General features: G+C 47.5%; 1 protein-coding gene across 1 annotated transcript in view; it reads right to left on the bottom strand.

The window, feature by feature from the left end:
* The window catches only part of KIF1A (kinesin family member 1A), a 119034-nt gene that overhangs the window by 88914 nt on the left and 7997 nt on the right, over positions 1-22123 (bottom strand). Inside the window, 1 exon segment of the mRNA XM_025209264.1 lies at positions 2261-2337. Coding sequence (XP_025065049.1) covers positions 2261-2337 — 77 coding nt within the window.

Raw genomic sequence — 22123 nt, forward strand, 5'->3', positions numbered from 1 at the left:
GGGGAAAAAAGTGGACCTAAGCCTTGTCTCACATGTGCTGGTTTTACTTGGGTGCAATTCCTTTGACTTCTGTGCAGTCACTCCTGACTCATCCCAATCCATATCTGCTTCTGACTCATTTATGTATTAAGGAAGAACCTGGAGGTGTCCATGACCATGCTTCAATGACTGGGGAGGTGTCATTTAACTCATACTTCACTATGTTCCACTCTGTATGGCCATCAAGGGAAAACATCTTAGTACCACTCCTGCTGGAGATCTCCCTCTGTTGACACTGAGGTCAGTGCCTCCTCTACAAGGTACATGTAAATGGGGACAAGAGACATGCTCTGATGCAGGGGTTGCCAACCTATGGCCTGTAGACTAGATCCAGTCCATGGAGCTGGGGGGCTTTGGTGGCATTCTGCAGTGGGGGCCTTAACAGAGAGAGAGGTTGTTGGCCAGTGCCACAGTGGGGAGTCAAGGAGAAGCAGTGGTGGTGGTGGTGGTGGCTGCTGGCTCATTCCAACTCACTGCCACAAAACCTTGCCAGCTGCTGTTCTGATGCACATGGAGAAGCATGTGCATGTGACCCACTTTGCTAAAATTCTGGGAACTTTGCATAATGGTTTGGAAACCTGCCCCACTTTGTCTGGTATATATAAGAGTGGGAGCTAAAGGCACAATGCTCCCCAGATGCCCCTTCTAAAATGGCAGGGTAGAAAGCCTGTTAAGGTCTCTTGCTGTGGCTTGTGAGGTGTGAGTTTAAATCTTGCTCTGGAGCCAGGTCAGCTGAGGGCAGTCTTTAGCATAACTCTAAATGGATACCTGGTCATTCAGACTGGGAGTCAAAGGTGGCTAGATGGGTGGTAGGCTTTACATGCCACTGGCTATGAAAACCTGTATGCCTTAACCACAGTAGCTCCATGAGCACCTAGGCTCCTCCTGATCTGGGTCTAAAGGAGCCTGTTCTTGTGAGCCCCAGAGCAGAGAAGGGTTCTGAGGTGGAGGGTGTCCCAGGGAAGGTGAGGATTAGGGATTGGTGGGAACTGAGCTGGGTATATTTTATTTCTGTAGGCTGTCTTCTCTTGCGCAGAGAAAAGCAGTTGGTTTGTTACACTTTATCCCAGCAGCGTGCTGGCAAGGACAACCTGAGTGCCTAGAGTCTTTTAGGCTCTATATGCTGAAAATGAAATAAATAAATTAGGTACTTGGTTCCAGGTGATGGATCCTAATAAAAGGCCCCTGGAGAAAGACATCTAACTCTATGACAGTCCAGCACTGCCCCTCCTCTATTTCACTTTCCACCCAGCCAGGGATCTGGGCAACTAGAAGACCACCTGTGGTGAAGGAAGGGGCCATGATCTCTGCTATGCAAATGATTTATGACTGCTGAGTCAGATTCTACCTGTCAGTGGCTTGGGGTTGTCTGACTAGGATGAGTTTCCAGATTGATCAGCTATTTGAACAGACACAGAATCATTTCAACTCAATTATTTCCTGTCATCACCTGAGTATTTCATTGCAAGTCATCTAAATTCAAGCTGTGATTGCTCCCCTACCGTCCTGGCTCACACTGTGCCTGGTCCCCACAATTATCTGTTCTCTGACTGGAGAACAGAAAACTCCATTGTGAACCTGTTGTGGACAGTGAGTGCAGAGGGGCACTGACACAGCTGAGGCAAAACTATTCAGCCCAGATATTTGCAGTGTGGTATTTTTTTCATCATTCACCCTGCCCTTGATGTGCACCTGAGCTGTGGAATCATGGGATTGCCAAAGCATGTATTTTTTTAGTTTGGATGAGCAGTTCTCCGTTTTTCAATCCTACGTCACAGCAGAAACCTGTTTCAGGCCCTTCCCACCCATGCTCCTGAGAACCCTCTTTCACCATGGCAGACTGACAAGAGTATGGGGCAACGGTCCTGGCTGGACCATTTTCTAACCCCATGGGTTTGGGCTCTTTCACACTCCTTGGAAGGGGGGAGCACATGAAAAGGACAGGCTTTCTCAAGGCAGTGCACCACCCTCTAGTCAACTGAGAATCTCTATCAGCTAGGTCACGAATGCCCCAAATCACCCACCTTGCCCTGTATAAGTAGAACACGAATGTCATGGCCGGCCTGAGTGCACCCCATTTTCCAGGCAACAGCTCATCTAGGACTTGCATTGAAAACCTAGGCCCAATGAAGCTCAGGCCCAATGAACCTAGGCCCATTCACTGCAATGAAGCTCCAGGAGGAGGGGAAATCCAAGCTTTCATGACAAAACTTCCACTTACCGTGGTGTGAGACCAATAGGAGTAGTCAAAGCTGAAGCTTTTGGGCGTCTCTTTGGGCTGTTTTGGGTTAATGATGGCTAGAAAAAAACAGACAGAAAAATTAAAGATGAGCTCTCTGCCTTTTGCCTCCCTTTTGTTAATATTCTAAGCTCCATAATTCCAACAATCAAAACCTGGAAAGTACAGCTCAGTAGGGGATAGGAGAGGGAACTTACCTCCTACCATCTCACCAGTTCAAACTAGGGTCTGATATTTACTGTCTTCTGACAGGTTTGGCATGGCCTCTGTGATGGCTTCCATCCAGTGTCCACACCAAAGGAACAAAATCATGGCTAGCAGGATATAACGATCGAGACAAACCGAAGATGAGACACCCACTGTATGACTACTCCACAGCACACAAGCGTCTAAAGTCATGCAGGAGCTTTCTCATCAGGACCCAATCTCTTGATGCCACACCCAAGGAGATACAACTACAGATGCAGACCAAGAGGCTGGAGAAAATACCTGATAGAAGAAAAATGGACATTCCAGCCTCCCACCAGGGGCTGACAAACCATGGCGAAGGTGGCGATGTCTCAACCACCTATGTACCAGAGTCGGAAACTCCAAGGAATTAATGAAGAAGCGTGGCTATACCGTTGGTTCAACCACCTGTGACTGCAGCACAGAGCCTCAGACTATGCGACATCTGCTGCAGTGCCTGCTGCTTGAAGGCACATGTACAATGAGAGACCTTGCAAAGTACAACAAATGAGCACAAGCATGTGTAACAAAACTGTCAAATGTCATGTAGAGACACAATAATGAGAAGAACCACAGAAACCACCATCCACACTGACTCCTATGTCAGTGCTCTCAGCAGAAATTCTAGGGACAGATGGGGCATGGAAAGTGCACCTTCTTTCTCCCACCACACAAGGTTCCTGGAATTTACCGTTTTGCATGAGAATCATAGTACCATAGGAAATTAAGGCAGGAAGAGACCCCATGAGGTCATCTAGACTGGCCCCTCCTCTGGGAAGGATCATTCCTGACTAAAGCATCCCAGCCAAATGTCTCTCCAACCTTCTCTTGAAAATTTCCAGGGATTGAGATCCTACAACTTCCCTAAGTAGCCTGTTTCAATGCTGATCACCCTGATAGTCAAAAAGTTCTTCCTAATCTCCAGCCTAATTTTCCTCTGCTGCAGTTTTAGGCCATTGCTCCTTGTCCTGTCCCATCCAGACACAGATAAAACGTGCATCTCTGTCCTGTCTGTAATTGGCTTTTAGGTATTTGCAGACTCTTATCAAATGTCCCTCAGTCTTCTCTTCTCCAGACTAAATTACCCTAGTTCTTTCAGGCTTTCCTCATAAGTCTTGCTCTAATTATTTTTGCTGCTCTTCACTGAACTCTTTCTAATCTGTCCACATCTTTCTTGCAATGAGGGGGCCAAAACGGGATGTAAGCTTGTTTCCAGTGCTGTCAAGGAGAAGCCTGGGATTTGCTTTGCTGGCAGGGAAGTCCTTCTCAGGGCAGGCTGCACATAGAGACTGTTTCCTTGTGAGACACACTGAGCAATAACATCTCTAGTTCCTACAGGTGTGGACACCTTCTTCAAACCACAGCTGATGAGAGAAGAAAGGTATGGTTAGATTCTTGTTATATCTAAAAGGGCCAAATTACAACCTACATTGCGGCTGCACATGTCTCCCTCACACCATGTGGTGTCAGAAGTGGGCCCTGATCCCTCTCTCTAGGGGAAAAAATGGAGAAGGAGTGAAAGAAAGAGGAACCCCAAACTTCCAGAGTGCAGAAAGAGTCATGGAGAGACTGTGCACTGCAGCAGGGAGGTGACAGACTGAAAGCTGAGTGTGGCTATGGAGGCCATACCACAGATGGCTCTGCTAGAGAAGTTTGACAGTGGGATTGCAGGCAGTTGGCCTTGCTAGATCAGAAGGTTTGAGTAGTTCCAAGCAGTTTCAGGCTTATCAGAAAGAATACAGTAATACCAGGTAAATGCCCTCATCTTTGCCATAGGAGAGGCTGAAAATGATGTTCTATGTGCCCTCCCCTTTAGTGAGGAGGAAAAGAAAGACTGTAAAAAGTGAAAGAGACTTTTGAGACCCATTTCACAGGGAAAATAAATGTAATATACAAAAGGGCCCATTCATACCCCACACTATGGTTGCATGTGTCTGTCTCCCTCGCACCACAATCCTGACTTCAGGAAGTCACCTGGCTAATGTAGCTCTGTATAGAGGATGTCCATACTCTGGATGATGGAATAACTGTGTGCTGCACACCTGGTAGGCATGTTCAGAAATACCAATACTGCATCCTGCTGTGAATTTCCAACATACAGCTCAGAAAAGTCACAAACAGCCCCTCCAGCATAGCTTCACTTCCATGGGCTTCCAGAGCTGCCCCCTATTCCACAGAACCCTGGAAATCATTCTGGCTGTATGGAATTGCCTTCAGAGCCTATCAAGGCTGCTTGTGAGGTGCAGATCAAAGAATCAGCTCCCCTGAGAAGCTGGACATGTTGCTGCAGAGCACTGGCGGCTCCTGCCAGCCAGTGAAGCAAGCAAGCAAATCCATGTCTCTTGTGTGGTTGGGAATAGCACTAGTGGTGGAAAAGTCTACTGCATGCTGCTCTGGCTTGGGATCCTCAGAGAGAGAATGATGGGAGCTTGCCATGTGTCCCATCAGCCTGCACAGAAAGGGATGTGCTGAGCTGAAAGGAGGCCCTTGTGCTTCCTTGCTGGAGTTTCCAAAGCAGCAATGAGAACAAACAACCTCCATACTTGGTGAGTGCGGAGGAGCTGTTAGCACCAGACCCTGATGCAAGGGAGCTGGAGGGGATAGCCAGCAGGTGCATCAGTTACCTGCTGGCCCAGGCATGGAGACAGCTCTGCTGAGTCACCCAAGTGTCTACGATAGGAAACTTTCAAACTCTCTCAGCCTTGCTGCCAAGTTTTCACTTGCCCACAGGCCTACTTGCTCACAGCATGGATGTTTAATATTGCCCTTGATGTATCCTCTTCCATGGCAACGCTCTCAGACACCCCTGGCTGTCCCAATAAAGTCTGTCTAACCCACTACAGCTGCAGCAGTGAAGCCCCTTTGCCTTGTCCCTACCCCAGTTCCCAGAGGACCAGAACTGGAACCAAACCCCAGTGGAACTTCTCCCTGGGCCTGCAGCCAACAGTAAGACAGAGAAATTCAATGCAGGTTCTTGATTAGCTGCACCCACAGCCTGCTTGTGTATTTGCTTATCTGACACTTATAAAGAATGGACCAAATCCCACTCATTTATTCCTACAGGCTGTCCAAATGGCAGCAAGTGGGACTACTCTGTCTATTTACACAGAAAGATACATGATGCTCATCAAGACGCTGCCCATCTGATCAAGTCAGCAGACAGAGGTAGATTTTTCTCTCTCTAGCTCTTCTTTCAGAAAGCAGGAGGTAGATGTGAGCTGTTTATTTCTTGGTGGTATTGTGGTAGAGAAGGTCAGAGGAGTGATGCTACATCATTGCTGTGAAGTCAGAGACCCACGTCCATCCCATTCTCTCCTGGAAGGGGCCACACACAGTCTCCTGTTTTCTCTTGAAGTTGGTGGTTCTCTTGCTCAGACACAGATGGCAGGGGGCCTTGCCATGCAGGAGATGGCAGTCCCTTGGGTCATGTGGTCCAAGCCTATGGAAAATGAGTTTGGTCTACACTTCAGTGAGGAGCCACAGCAGAGAGGGGGGCCCTAGTGTAACACATTCTCCAAGTCCAGAGGTTCTGCTGTCCCATGAAGATGGAGTCATTTTTCCCAGGTTTGTGGTTTCACACCTAGGCATGGAAGCCATGGATCACCTTGGCTAGACCTGACCCTGACAGGCAGAGGACACTGCTTCCCTGTCAGATGCTTACAGGAAGGGCTAGATTTTCCTATCATGGCTGTTAATGGCCCCAGAAACCATGAGGGTGCATTTTCACTGCTGTCTCACACAGCTGCTGTGTCTACACGGCTAGCAGTGCCCGAGGTAGCTAGTTTAAGGCTAGCTCAGATATGTCTGCACTGCACTTCATCACTGCTGAGAATGCCATGCAGACAAGCCCTAGGAATCTACTTGAATTCCCAGCCACAGAACTCATGGACAGAGGACAATGTTGTAGACAAAAGCTGATCAATGAGTCGATCCTGAACGTGCCCCTGAACACCTGGGAGGTGGCGCTGCTAATGTCTGATTTGGAAATCATCCATATACAGTTGGCAATTTAGGCCACGCTGTTTCCAGCCCCCTGTGGCAGCTTCATGGAGAAGCTGGGCCACACGGGGGTGAGGATGGACTCCTGTAGGACTCGACAGGTAAGCACTGCACTGGGAACACCCCTAAGAAAAGCTGAGCAAGACTCTGTTCTGTGTGAGGTAATACGCACGTCCCCAATAAAAACTATAGTCTGATTGGGACTGGATGGAAGAAGGAAAGTATCCTCGGGGATTAGCTTCTAGCTATTTATTTTAGGCCCTTACTCCCTTCTCAGGCATGTTTAGCAGGGCTAAGGGTGATTAATACCCAGTGTTAAATTGCCAATGAAAACAGGAGTCTACCTTTCCCATCTCCCTGGTGAAAAGAATGTTGCCATGGAAATCTGGGAATGCATCACTTTGGGTGCTCACTCTCTCTCTCTCTCTCTCTGAACATTTATGATGTTTTTAAAACAATTTAAGGGAGCAGAGATGCGTCAGAAGAAGCCACAAACGCAGAATAAGTCACAAGACCAAATACTTGGCAATTTTTAGCCGACATTCAAACGACCTTCCAGGAGACAGAGCTGGCACAGAATGGGAGAGGCAGGCAGGCACAGGCACCACAAGGATCACAGACCTGAGATCAAGTGGGTGTGGTGGGTTTGCCTGCCCAGTGCAGGTGGCCCATCTGATCGTAGAGCCAGAGAACACTTGGGAGAAGGAAAGTCACCATGCAAACAGAGTGGCACATGATGGGGTTAGCAATAACCCTGAGAACAGACTGGGAGTAATGTGCAGCACAGAGAGATGTCTCCACTGTGTCCAATGCCCAAAAGCATTGGAGGAGGCGCATACTGAGCCCCTGGGAGGGGGTTGTGGGGAGTCTGTCTCAGGCCACACACCCTGACACTGCTTTCTATGCTACTTTAATGTCCAGGCTGGTACTGAAGGCCAATGATGATTATATCTTTGCCTCCATGTTTCTCCACTCCAGGCAGCTGGCACCCCAAAGGGAACAGGGCCTGTGCTCCACACACACCCTGGAACTGACTCCTTCCAGAGGCCATGCAAGGCAGACAGAGCTCCTCACAGCCTCTTCCTCCCACAGCTTCTCAATCATGTGTGTTGAGTCCACTGTCACTCTAGCCCCTCATCAGCAAGCAGAGCGATGCCCCTCCACAGAGACCCACTGGCCAATGCAAGCAGCCAATATGCCCAGAACTCCCATCCTTTGGCTTTAATACATCTCCCAAATCACCCTAAATATTCCTGTGCTGAGGACACAGGAAGCTCTTTAAAAACACCAATGTCCACCACACACAGATACCAAGTGGTAAGTGCTGCCACAAATGCATCCTTTTGTCGACAGACCCCTGGCCTTGTTGGCCACATTTCACATTTGATGTGCCCTAGTGAAATCATGAGGCATAAGATGTATTTGATCCTGAGACGTGCTCACTGGCCAGGGCATCCACTCACTTCAGTGCAAGTGCTCAGCACAGTGACTTGGGTGGTATGCTATAAAACCCTGCTCTGGTATGTGCACCTTACACACCACAAGGACTGGGCATGTTGAAATACAAGCAGATTTAGGACTTTAGGCTGTGATTTTTCAAAGGCATCACAGGGGCTTAGGTAACCAGGTCCCACTGGATCTTGATAATCTCATTTCTTCAGCCTCCTTTAAAAGCACAACCCTAACATCTAGAATCTGGTAGTGCCTGGTATTATTTATTTATGTGTTTCACAGCTTTTTGCTTGCATATACTGGACCAAATTGACCCCACATGTAGCTATGTTGAACACAACAGACTTCTACCAGGGATGAATTTGCCAAGTTGTGCCCAAGATCTACCCCAGCAAATCTATAGCATAAATGAAGGGCTGCATTCCTTCCATAGCTGCATATCTGAACCAAATCTCTGTCTACCCCACACTGCCAAGTGAATAGTGTCTGTAACAATATGCCCTTTATGTGGAAGAGCAAAAAAAAAAAGGCTCTTTGACATGCTGCTTGTTCTACCAAGGGCCTAAATTAATGATGAAGCTTCCCATAAAGAACTGCAGTTGCTAGGAAACTGACCTGGGAATACTGAATTGGCACACATGTCCTTCACAGCAAAGGTAATAAGAGCAAGGTGGTAACGAGAGACGAAGGGGAAGATGCAGCACTCCAAAAGGGAAAGGTCAGAAGTCAGAGGCACAATGCAAACGTGAGTCTGAGACTTCACGGTGACCTAGCTGATTGTTTTCTTGTCCCATCTCCAGTGAACACAGCTGACAAAGATACGGGAAAAGGTTCAAACTGTGGCCACTTTGCATTGGTGAGCACTTATACCTGTGAGTAATCCATTGAGGTCAAGAGGATGACTTGGGCAAGGAAGGCTTGCACATTCTACCCCAAAGTTTCTTCCTCAGCTTTGTCCAGATTCAAGGTATACGAAGTCTTCCTGAAATCCCTGTGGGGTGTCCTAAGCCACTGTCTTAGTTCAACTGCAGTTTCCTTTCCTTCCTCATCTTTAAGGTACATCTCCAGCTCTCCAGTGGTTTTACATCACCCTATTGCCCATACTCCTCATGCACTTCCACACTCCTCCATGTAACTAAATCACTTTTCCAAACTATTTTTCATCCTCTGTTTTCTCCAAGGTCAGCTTCCATCTCCCAGCTCTGGTTTGCTTGAACTTGATGGCTGCATTTTAAATGTACAAGTTAATCCCTGCTGTTGGTTCCAATGATCAACACAATGAGCAGTATCCAGTTGAATTTGTCAGGGTTTGGCTCAAAGTAGGCATGGGGCCTAGAACTCTGATCAGTGGCTGACCCAAAGCTGCATCTTCTCCTCTCTGATGGGTACCTGAATGGCCCAATCCTTTCTCCATCACTAGACAAGTGTAATATGGCTTATCTGGGGCTGTGAGAACTACGCAGACCATGCAGCTGATTCAATTAGCTGAAATTCACCTTTTTAAGTGGAACACATCACAGAGACCACCACACTTCTGTGCTCTCCACACTGGCTCCCAGTCCAACTCTGGATTACACTCGCAGTAATAATTTCTTCCTCCACTTCCCATCTGTGCATCTACTTGCATACACATCGGCTGCTTATCCTTAGAGTGATGGTCCTAGGAAGTAGAGCACAGCCTATGCTGCAGAGGGGTCCTCAGCAGTGAAAGGCTCTAACAACAGAGACCACAAGGAACCAGAGTTTTGCTGTTTATTGGGTGTGTTAAAAAGTTCATCTCTTCATTAATGGCTTCTCCCAGTGAAGAAGCCGCAGAACTGACCAACAATTTTCCCTCTGGAGGTAACCAGCAAGCTGTGGCCCTTCTCTGCAGAGTAAACAGATGAAGGGGTGGGCAGTTCTTATTTCCACACATAAAATCATAGAATCATAGAAAATTAGGAATTAGGGTTGGAAGGGACCTCAGGAGGTCATCTAGTCCAGCCTCTGGCTCAAAGCAGGATCATCCCCAACTAGATCATCCCAACCAAGGCTTTGTCTAGCCAGGTCTTTAAAACCTTTAAGGATAGAGATTCCACAACCTCTCTGTTGAAGGCTGCTATTAAATCCCACCTCAGTCTTCTCTTCTCCAGTCTAAATAAGCCCAGCTCCCTCAGCCTCTCCTCAGAAATCATGTGTCCCAGCCCATTAACCATTTTCAATGCCTTTCACTGGACTCTCTCTGATGAGATAGGCTCCTGGGGGGGGGGGGGGGGGGGGGAGGGTTGAAGGAGGCACAAAACTGGACACACTACTCCAGATGTGGCCTTATCAGTGCAAAAAGAGGGGAAGAATCAATTTCCTCAATCTGTTGGCAATGCTCCTACTAATGCATTCCAGTATACCGTTAGCCTTTTTTGCAGCAAGGGTATACTGTTGGCTCATACTTAGGTTATTGCCCAGTATCACCCCCAGTCCTTTTCTGCAGAGCTGCTGCCTAGCCAGTCAGCCCCTAGCCCATACAAGTGCATGGTATTGTTTTGTCCAAAGCGCAGGACTTATTGAACCTCATGAGATTTCTTTTGGTCCAATCCTCCAATTTGTTGAGGTCTCTCTAAATCCTAGTCCTACCCTCCAGCATATCTACTGCTTAGTGTCCCATCTTAGTGTCATTTGCATACTTAGTGAGGGCACACTCCATCCCATCATCCAGGTCTTTAGTGAAGAAATTGAACAAAACCAGCCCCAGGACCAAGCTCTGGGACACTCCACTTGACACCAGCTGCCAACTAGACATCGAGCTATTAATTATTGCCCTTTGAGTCTGATGATCCAGCTAGTTTTCTATCCACCTTACAAGTCCATTCATCCAACCCACACTTCCTTAGCTTGCTTGCAAGAATATTGTGGGAGACTATCAAAATTGTTGCTAAAGTCAAGGTCCATTGCTCTCCCTGCATTCACAGAGCCAGTCATCTTGTCATAGATGGCAATCAGGTTGGTCAGACATGACTTGCCCTTGGTGAATCCATGCTGACTGGTCCTAAACACCTTCTTCTTCTCCAAGTGCTTAGAAATGAATTCCTTGAGGACCTGCTTCATGATTTTTCCAGGGACTGAGGTGAGGCTGACCGGTCTCTAGTTCTCCAGTTCCTCCTTCTTCCCTTTCTTAAAGATGGGCATTATATACTCTTTTCTGATCACCTGGAACCTCTCCCTATTGCCATGAGCTTTCAAAGATAACAGCCAGCGGCTCTGCAATCACATCGGTCAATTCCTTCAGCACTCTTGGTCAGAAGGATTCTCATCTTCCTGGGCACTGAGTCGGGAGCCAAAAGATTGACTGGAGTTCCAGCCTTGGCTTGCCCACAAGTAGTCATGGACATATCACTTCACCTCTTGGGTCTTTTCTCCCACAACGCCACTGTTTGTCTGTTCAGGTCATAAACACTCTCCAGCACCAACTACTACTTATTGTGAGTCTGCACTATGCCTGGCATAATGGAGCACAAACTGCAGGTGGGATCTCCATGCTTGACCACACCAGCAGTAAATAATTAGAAGGCCCATTGTGAACAGCCTACGCAGAGAAAGGCTGGGGAGAATAATCAGCAGTGGGTGCTGGATTGGCTTTTACAAGAAGAACATAGAATGGTCTTAATGTTGGTCTTTCCACCATACAAACAAACTTTACAAGGCCAGTTTCGTTCCTTGCCATGCTTTATTTTAGAAGCTCAATTTTTCAAAGTCTGCACTGAGAAATTAAGTCAGCCTCTCTTCAGAAGAGTCACAGGCTTTGTTTGCCTCTTGAGAGAAGGGCCTTGTGGTCCTCACTTCAGCAGAATTGTCTCTCCTGTGTGTTTACTGTGACTCTTGGCAGCTGCTTAAGTACTGTGATGAAGATCACCAGCCAGCTTTAATAGCTCAATAGCTCAAACAAGTGCATCTCCAGCACATATCTACTCATCTCCCCCTCCCATCACCTCCAAGCTACAGAGGTTTTGAACCAGCCCATCAGGCAGGTTTATGTGTCTGTTGCCCTGCAGGATGGACAGTTATTTTAGAGGATTTAACACCGAAACTTCCATAGTAGGAACTGTGACTCCTACTCAGTATGGACTGGGCATAGCAGGGAACCTGTTACACACTCACGAGCAGGCTGGAAGAGCACATGAGAGCCAGGGAGACCCAATTTCAAATTTATGCCCCCAGCTGAGTGCAAGAACAGACCCCTTTAGCCTTTAGGGGCACCTATACACGTGATGGACCTCTGCTCTGATGCATGCTAATTAGCACGCCTCAGAGCAAACTCAATTAATAGAGGCTGCTGTGAGTCTCCTGGAGTATGCTAATTAGCATGCTCCAGCAGCCTCCATGTCATGTGTATTCAGTGTCCCCACATTTCAAAATGGCGGCAGGGGCGCTTTAACGGAAGTTTGTCAAACAAGCTTTAGTTAAAGTGCCCCCACCCTCATTTTGAAGTGCAGAACGCTGAATACACATGATGCTGCAGGCACTTTAATTACAGCAGCTCTCAGGGTGTCTATACATGTTCTCTGGGGTGGAGAGCTGCTCTAATTAAAGCATATGCAGTGTCACGTGTATTCAGCGTCCTGTGTTTCAAAATGGTGGTAGGGGCACTTTAACTAAAGCTTGTTCAACGAGCTTTAGTTAAAGCACCCCTGCTGTCATTTTGAAATGCAGGGATGCTGAATACGCATGACACAGAGGCTGCTGGAGCATGCTAATTAGCACGCTCCAGCAGACTTGCAGCAAACTTGATTAATCGAGTCTGCTCCGATGCATGCTAATTAGCACACATAGGAGCAGAGGTCCATCACATGTATAGGTGCCACAGAGCTGCTCTAAAGCATCCCCCAACAACACCACCCCAGAGCACATGTATAGATGCCCAGCTCTGAGGAGAGTGCAAGCCTGTGCACTCTGAGGCAGCATACTACAACAGGAGTGTTCCTCATGCATGTCAGGTTCTCCAGCCCCTGTCTGATGACACACTTCTACTGCTGTGGTTTCCATCAATTTTGTACACAAGTGGAAACTGTACCAGGATCTGGAGCAGATGGATGAGCAGCTATACCTAGTGCCTTGCCACTAGGTAACAGCCTTTCTGCATTGACCAAACATCTGTTCTGGGACAAGCTGTTGACACATAAAGACCTACACCAGCTTAACTCACAAGGCTAGACTTTACACATGATTCTGTCAGGGCTACCCCTACACCAGATTAGATGAAATCACCCAGATCTGGGTGGTTATATTGTCTATCCACTCCTTTTTTACGACAGTTAAACATTCAATCCATCCAGGTATTTGGAGACCTTATTAGGTGGGGTAGCCCTATAAGACTGCAGAGCAGTGGAAGGAGTAATCTGACAAACACATCATAATAGCCATCAGTAACCTAACAAACAAATGAGTCCCTCTCCTTTTGTTTTACAGACCAGAGCCAGAACACAGGAGCAAGGACAAATAGAAAAGAAGTGAAGCCCTTGAAGCTCTTCACTGTCCCTTGCAGAGACTTCAAGAAGAGACAAGGCACCTCTTTTTCACAATTCCCCAGGTTGCTTGGGTTTGACTCAGGCCCTAGCAAAGCCAATGGAAAAATCTCCGATTGTGTATTCTATGGGCTTTAGATATGGGTCTGTGACTCCCTGTGCTAGAACTGATTTAGTCTGTAAACCTGAAGTGACGTTCTGATTCACACAGCACAGGGGTTAAAGTGATTCAAGAATCCTGTCCTGTGGATTCACTCATTGGCTGCTTTAGGGACAGAACCATAGGGACTGAGGAGAGAAGAGATTTTAGGGACAGAGAATAAGCACCAGGGCCATCAGTGTGCTAAAGGGAAAAGATAGAGAGGACATTTGTGGAAAGAAACAGCTAATGCGGGTGGACGGGGGGGAAGAGAGAGATTATATGGGAGGAGCAGAGTTAATACAAAGCCTTCGATGTATTACATCCCCAGAAATGTCATTCAAGGGTCTCAGCTGTGAGGCACATGAGAGCCACCAACTTCCACTCACTTATGCAGCCGGAGATGGAAGATGAGTACAGCAGATCAGCTAATTACCAACAGTTCAGCAGTTCTCTGCTGTACACAGATGGTCCCCAGCACAAACACCATCACTGGGCTCTTTCCAGCCAGGCCAGTGAGTAAGCAATGGGCAGCAGAGAGGAGGAAGGAATGGCCTCTGTCCCTATGGCCCTACTGCCCAGAGTTCCTTCAGCAATGAATCCCTGCCAGGGCACTGCACTGGAGAAGCCAGAGTGCAGCACTGGCATACATCCCTCAGCCCCTCCTATCGCCTTGCCTGACAGCAACACAGTGGTGGTTATGTCTGCTGCTGACTTCCAGGCTCGTCTCTGAGATCCCGGATTATAGGACAAGGGGATTTTTCAGGTGATCAGGGCCACTCCCAACATCCCAGCTCTCGGTTCCTGGGGCTGAGGATCCCATAGGTCTAGGGCAACTGTGTGTCCCTGTAAACAGGGACTGTCCCAGTGTCTCTGAAGACTTTACAAAGACTGGTATTTTCTCCTGTCTTATGTAATCCCCCACAGACTGGCCACCAGCTTGTGAGACTGATAGCAGACCCCCACCAAGCCAGGCAGGAGGTACCACCTTGAGTTGGCTTCCTTTGGCCTCCTGGTGAGCCTACATCCCACTCAGGAGCCCTCCAGCCAGCCAGTGAAACCCAGGAGGAGTTCAGAGGCTCCCTCTGACTCCAGGTAGCACTGCAAATATCCAGGCTGCAAGAAGATGAGCTGCACCACATGTAGAGGTAGATGCCATCTGCCCAAACATGGGCAGAAGTGTGAGTGCTCCTGACCTCCCCAGCAGCCCAGGTGAGTGCTAGTACCCCCAATCAACACAATACATAAGCATGCGTGCAGCCTTAAGCATGTAAATAGTAACCTGGGGACTGAAACACGTTTGAAGTTCAGCATCTGCTCATGAGCTCTGGTGGAACAGGGACAGAATTAGTGACACATGTGCCCAAGGGCCCTGCTAAACAAGAGAAGAAGCTCACTTGCTGCCAGGAATATGTTATTTGGATAACCAAAGAAACAAGTGCTGAATGCATTTCATGCCAATGCTTTTCTCCTACGTGGCACAGAGGACAAGAGACTTGGGAAGAGGAAGGGAAGTGCCTGTTTTTTTCCATTTCCCAGCATGTGGGAGGTTTGGGATTGCTGGTGGTAACGTACTCAATCACTCACAACTGGCAGCATCGTCTGCATCCCAAAAGATTTGGAGTTAATTACCAAACAAGAAGCTGCACGCACAGTAGAAAGGGGTCAGAAGCAATATTGCTATAGCAACACTGCATCTTGCATCCAGTCAGACCACTGGCCACCTGTGAATGGAGCTAGTCTAATCAACAGCTAAAATCTGTATTCCTGGTGGAATTCAAGAAATAAAACATGTTCTGTCTAAATGTCCACAGCTTTGCCATGTCTCCTTTTTCTCAAAGACCTGGAGAAGGGTAATGGCACCCATAAACTTGTCTATGTCCCTCCCAACTAAGCAGTTGGTCCAATTAAAGGTTTCACCCACAAAAACCTTTGTCTCTCACACAGAACATGTAATGCATTTATGCTTATTTGAACCATCAGCCATTCATTGTGCACACATATATGCATATGTGTGCGCATATATGTGCATACACATATAAAAGGCAAGGATTTCTTTGGGTGATATCTTGTATTGGACCAACTGCAATAGAGTCAGACAAGCTTTCAAATACATATGTAAAACTTGAAGTGGGGGCTTAAGTGCCACAGACTTTCATGACCCTACTCAAGGGATATCAAGAGACCAATCACAAACAGAATCTTATATAATAACAAAATGCTAAGCTGAAGAACTAGGTTTTTAGCTGGGGGAAATCAGGACAGCTTCACTGATTTACAGCCAGAAAATATAAAGGGTTTGGTTTTCACAACAATCTTAACATGCCCATATCAACACACAATATGTGGCTCACTCTAAGAATGCCACGACGCTAGGAATTGTATATGTATGTCTATATTGAGGCCTTCTATGTAATAAAATGACAAATGCTAATATACCATAACAACGGTGCAAAACTTTCTATCTGTCTGTCCATCCAGCCATGCTCTTCTAAGGCCCTCATACTCAGAGTATGTCTGATGTATCACTGAGATTCAAGATTTGCCTTCGTACTTTTTTACTTTGAAGTGATTTAAATTGTAATTTTAATATTATATTAAAGTGTATATTTGTAGTTAGTTCTCTGAGGTTAAAAATAGAAATACTAATTATTCTACTGACTTCACTTGAGAAATGCTAATTATTCTACTTCCTTTACTCAGAACTTCCTAAATTGTACATCTGCAAAACCAAGAATGGATGAAATCCAAGCAGCATGCAGAGCATTTTTCCAGTTGCTCTCTTAAAATCAAAACATAAAGAGGGGGAACATGCTGTTTTCTGCTAATCAGGCTGGGAGAGAAAGCTACCAACATTTATAATAGCTGGGCAAATATGTCAGGGGAAGAGAGAGAAAACCCCCCCACTGGAAGCCTATTGTATTGATCAGTTTTGTCTATCATTCCAAAACCTAACTGGATGACACCAGCATCAATGACCATAATGGTTCTGTCACAGAGCACTGAGGTGCCCTGTGCCTAAAGAGGGGGAAAAACTGCTAAGGAAGGAGCCCTAGCAGTGACTAAGGAGCCCAGCTGGGGGTTGCCAGGGCAACCAATGAAGGCCAGCTGACCGGAAGGGGCCGGGCCTGGCTCCCTTTATAAACCCAAGGAGCTGAGGCCAGGGGCAGTTCCCTGCCAGCACCCAGAGAGGCAGGAGCTCTCTAAGCCATGATGCGAGGAGAAGCTGAACTGCAGGTAGCTTGACCTGCATGGAGTAATGTTGTTGTAGCCAGGCGGCTTACGTTTGAGTTATAGCCAGGAGGCTCAAGTTTGTGTTGCTGTTTGATATCACCGGTGGTTTGGGTGAGGCTATTAGGGGTTGGAGGAGGCCTCTAAGGGGACTCACAGCGGAGTGTGAGGACCCCAGCACCAGCGGGGGCAGCACACTGGGTGCATAGACCCCAGCCCCGGAGAGGGGCATTTGAGAAGCCCAAGTTGGGCACGGCGAGCCCCAGAAGGGGGGGGTCGCACTGCTGAGAAGCCCAAGTTTGGGCACTGGAAAGTCCCAGGAGGGGAGAGAACCTCAGAGAAGAGGGCACAGAGTGAGAGAGGGCCGGAGGGAGCCCTAGCACCAGAAGGAGCGTGCATCAAAGGAAGGAAGGCCCAGGGAGAACAGTAAAGGGCCGAATAGTGAGATAATTGAGACAACAGTGATTACATCGGCGAGGTGTGGACTGCGGTGTAGGGGAAGAAACGGAGCCGCAGATAGCGCCCCCTAGCGGAGGGGGCAGGATAAGGGCAGCCTCCCACTAATTAATTAATTAATTAAGATCAAGGCATGGCAGGCGAGTAGGTGGGCAGTTGCCCCAGAGACAGGTGTGTGGGTCACTTTGAGGGCGGCCCAGAGCGACGACCTGTCACAAGTTCCTTCTGGCCTTCAATCTATGAACCAATGAATGTCCACACTACAGATTTGATCTCTCCTACAGTTCCTAGACCATCACAATTACAATACTCCACCCCTACTACAACATGGAAGATATCAAAATTCACTGTTTACAATGGGAAAGCCACAACATGAAGAATAAAGAAGCCAGACTACACAACGACATCTGCTTCCTAAGCTATTTAGCTCAGTCTTTGTCTGCCTTTTTCTTAGACCTGATGAAGGGCATTTGATACTTGAAAGTTGGTTCAACAGGTTCCCACTTACACAATTTTTCCAGTAAAAGATATCACAAAGATCCTTGCCTTTTGCACATTGCACATTTCCTGAAACATCACAGCTACAACAAGACCCCCAACCCTGTCACAAAGGAACTAATAGGACAGGTTGTGAAAGATCCAAGTTGCTTGTGCAGCCACCAACAGAGAGAAAAAGATTTTGGGTAGGAAAGTATGGAAATGCTGAGAAACTGGAGAGTGGGACTTGATTTCAGTGAGCAAGAAACATCATAAGAACAAGGCACAACTAAAATCTGGGCCTAAGGAGAAGGCACGGTTCAGAGAAGCACAGCTGCAGCAGACTTCCACATGAAGATGGAGGTGCAATCTGAGTCCCAAAAATTTAGCACAAATGTTGTGCTTGCAGGGAGGCTCCTTTGCTAATAGGAGAGAATGCACAAGTCAGATGGATATCCAGCAGAAGGGCAGGCACCCACTGTCACCAGTGAGATCATCCAGCAGTGCTATGCAAATCCAGATGAGAGCATGAATAGCCACAACACTGCAAAGGGGATGTCAAACAGTAACTTCAGTGACAGCAGCTCATCCAACCCCTCACTGAGATCACCATCAAGGACAGGTGTTGCCATCAAGGACAGGTTCAGTTTAACAAGACAGTGCTATCTAAGGCTCCTCTGAGCTCTTTGTGAGTGAGCCCATTCAGGCTGTGGAGCACAGAGGCAGGCCTGGGACAAAACAAGGAGACAGAGAGGTGAAGGAAAGATGTGTGACTCCAACTTTGCTGCCGGCCATGGAGTTTCCCCAGCACTGAGCACTGCAGCTGGCCAAAAGAATAGAGACACAACTCTACTAGAGCCCTCCAACATGTGAGCCCCTTTCTATTTGATGGGGTCCCATTTTCATATTTTTTCCAACTTTTTTCTGCGAAACAGTTAACATTTCAAAATACAGACCTTTAAAATGTTCGTTTCCCCCTTTTTTTCCTCCACACCCCTTTTAGCCACTGAACACTGAATAAAATGAGTACTTCTAAGGGGTTTTTCCCCCTTTTCCCTTTCCACTTCTCTCCTCTCCTCATTTCTGCTGCCATGTAACTGTTCAAAAGCCCTCAACTTTTGCAAGATTGCCAAGCAGCACTTAAAAAGTGTCATTTTCCTTTGGATGCTCTGAACCATTTCCAAAGTTGAGGAAGTTGTGAAAAGTTAAACTGTAGCAAAAAGAGAAAGAATGAAAAATAGAGGTGGGAGGGAATGCCAGGTCCCTAGACTGGACAGGGCATAGACACTGCAAGAACATGTCACATGGTGGCTGAGAGGAAATGGATAAAGGCAACAAGGGGAGAGAGGTGTGGGGAAAGGGCAGAAGAGGAGAGGGGACGGGAAAAGCAAACACAGCAAAAGGATATTTCAAACCATTTGCTTTTGATAAAAAAAGAGATTTAAAAAAAAAGAAGAAAGAAACCAAAGAAAAGTTTTTCACAGAACTTTTCCCCAAGTAAAGGAATGGGTGAGCTGGGGACACTGTGACAGAAGCAAACTCTTGCTGGGAGCAACTGGGTGAATGTGTTGGAAACCGTAGAGCTGTGACTCGGCCCAGCTCCTCAGAGGGGTGACCTCTTCCTGAATGGATTCAAGACGTAGGGGTCTGAGCAGGGGAACGCTCTGTCTGAGTAGGGCAAATGGACCAGAGTAGGGAGAAACCAACAGCAAAAGGTGGATGAATTCCCATGGCTTCTCATGCAGCAAGGCCCTTAGTCTCAGCAGACCTGTGTTGGAGGAGAGAATGCTAATGTCTCTTTGGAAAGCAAGCAGGGGTCTTTTCCTTTGAAAGCCTGAGTGTTACATGTTCGTTGTGAGGGGGGCTGGGAAGGGAGAGACTGGCCACTGTTCCATTCTTGGAGGGCAAGAACAGTCTGGACTTGCTAAGAAAGTTGATTGGGGTTATTGAATGCTAGGGTACATCCCCAAAACAATGGAAAGGGCAGAGTCAGCAGGAGTGCAGAGGGTGGGGCTGCTGCAGAGAGAGGGACGGCATTGAAGGCAAACAAAGGAGTGGTGTTGGCAGCCAAGCTGCTGCAGTAGAAGCCAAGTAGGCGGAGATGCAAGCTAGAAATTTGGTGAAAAATGATTGCAGAGCAGCGTTCTCTCCTGTCCTCCCCACATCCCTTCCCTTGCCATCCTTTTGCACTCAGTAGTATTTAATCAATTACCCGTGAGATAAAACCCTTCCTGATACACTTAGCGATTTGTGAAATCAGGCTATAATTAATCCTGAAGGTGGAAACTTTTGCCCGCCCCACAGAATTTTTATTCTTTTTTTTTCTCCAACACTGTGGGAATTTTAATGCTAGCTGCAGTCAGTGGGCATGCTGGGCTTTGGAGAGAGGTTGCTGCACACTAACCAGACTGCTCTGATTCCTGCAGTGGAGAGCATTCTCCAAGCACTATCAGCCCTGTGAGAAGAAAGCTTCTCACCATACTCAGAGAGACAGTGAGCTCATATCCACATGGACTTTTGTCCTACTGGAGAAAGAGGAAATAAATCTTCTTGCAGGATAAAATCCTAGAGGGGAAGGGGTGAGAAACATGCACCCATGGTGTTTGAAAACTGCCTTTCTTAGCTAAAGAGTTTTGGTTTAAAGGAAAGGTGGAGGAAAAGACAATGGAGGGGGAAAATACATCGTTACACTGCAGGAGCCAGGAACAATAAAGAATGAAAGAGCTGGCTTGGCCAAGAAGGAATATGACAATACAACAAAACAAAGAATCAGACTACATATTTGGCTTTTTGCTCCCATAGTCAATAAAACTAGAATCAGTGCCTCTAGACTAAGGACAGTCCTCCCACATCAAGATAGGTCTTGCGAGATGGACAAGAAGCTAAAACCAAGGCCTCCAGAGTAACTAAATCACGGAGCAGATTGGTTCACATGGACTGCAAGTTGCCTCTTCAACAACAGTAGCTTCAAAAAGGGCTCCTTTGGGAGAGATTTGGTGAGGATGAGGTATCAATCTAGTGAAATCCTCACCACGCACAAGTCCAAACCCATGACAAATAAATACTCCTCTCCCAGACCAGGATGCTGCAACTACCTGGGCATGTGATAGACCTCAGCCTTGCAACCCTTAGCAGGAAGTCAGAGAGACGAGCCCCAGACTGGGCTTGTGCAGCTTGCTGCTGCCTGGGGATGTTGGTTCTGCTGATTCGCTGACACCCAGGCAGCCCATTGAAAAGCAACAAAAACACAAAGGGTAAAAATCCCTTGGAATGCTATTGAAACATCCGCTGTACAGCAGTGACTCAAAAAGCCTACTGACTCATCCTGCTCACTGCCAACAAAGGAGACACGTGTGAGAGTGCAAGGCTAGCGTCGAATGGCACACAAAGTCAGTTAGCTCATCTTTCAAGGATACCTTGGGAGCAAGATTCTGAAAATACCCTCACAAATGCATGAGACAGTAAAGGATCTGCAGCCAGGGAACCCTGACACTTCTCTGAGTGAGATTTACAGTCCAAGGACCAACTGTGGGCACCCTCGTGAGAAGCCATTCCAGCATCCCCTACAATGCAACTGCACAACAGCAGAACTTGTATGACCAGAGCATCCCAACCAGGATACATATGTGGTGCTATCTTCTTCTCTTCCAAACCCATCCCCCACCTAAGGCTAGCAGAGCTCCTTTGCTGTCCCTGGGGTGGACACAACTGCTGAGCTGCTGGACCTAACACAGTCTGGTGGGAGTCTGCAAATAAACAGCTTTCGTGTCCAGCTGAGGGGATTAGCCACTGATTTGCTGATGCATGCTTCAATGGCTCCTTTGTTTCATGGGTGATAAAAACCTCACTGTCAGCAGGGGCCAGGGTTCACTGGAAATGCTACTTCAGTGTGCATGAAAACTCCAACACCAGCCTCACTGTCCAGAAACACAGAGCCCTCCTCCTGCAGCTGCCCTGGAGGGTCCATGTGGGCCTGGCAGGGAAGAGAGGAATGCCTGAGGAGGAGAACCAGGCCTCTTCCAAGCTAGGCAATACCTCCAGACAACACCATCAGCCTTACTACGTGACAGGTTTTGGAACCAGAGACAATGCAAAATGGAAACAGACGGAACCTGTATTCCTCTCTCCCTTCCCAGCACAAGGCAACAGCTGTAAGGTAGAGGGCAGGGCCTGACCTACACCATCCAGCCAGAGCAAATGACTGGGGAGATGCAGGTGGGCTGGATACCAGGTTCGGAGAGATGGTTCCAGGCATGAGGGAGCTCATGGAAGCAACCACAAGGTGGTAGAAAGCAAGGAAGGTTTTATTGGCAGACTGGGACAGATACGAAAGGAGTCAAAAGTAGAAATCCAGCCTGCAGGGACCTG

Source organism: Alligator sinensis, unplaced genomic scaffold, assembly GCF_000455745.1.
Source record: "Alligator sinensis unplaced genomic scaffold, ASM45574v1 scaffold237_1, whole genome shotgun sequence".
Taxonomy (NCBI): Eukaryota; Metazoa; Chordata; order Crocodylia; family Alligatoridae; genus Alligator; species Alligator sinensis.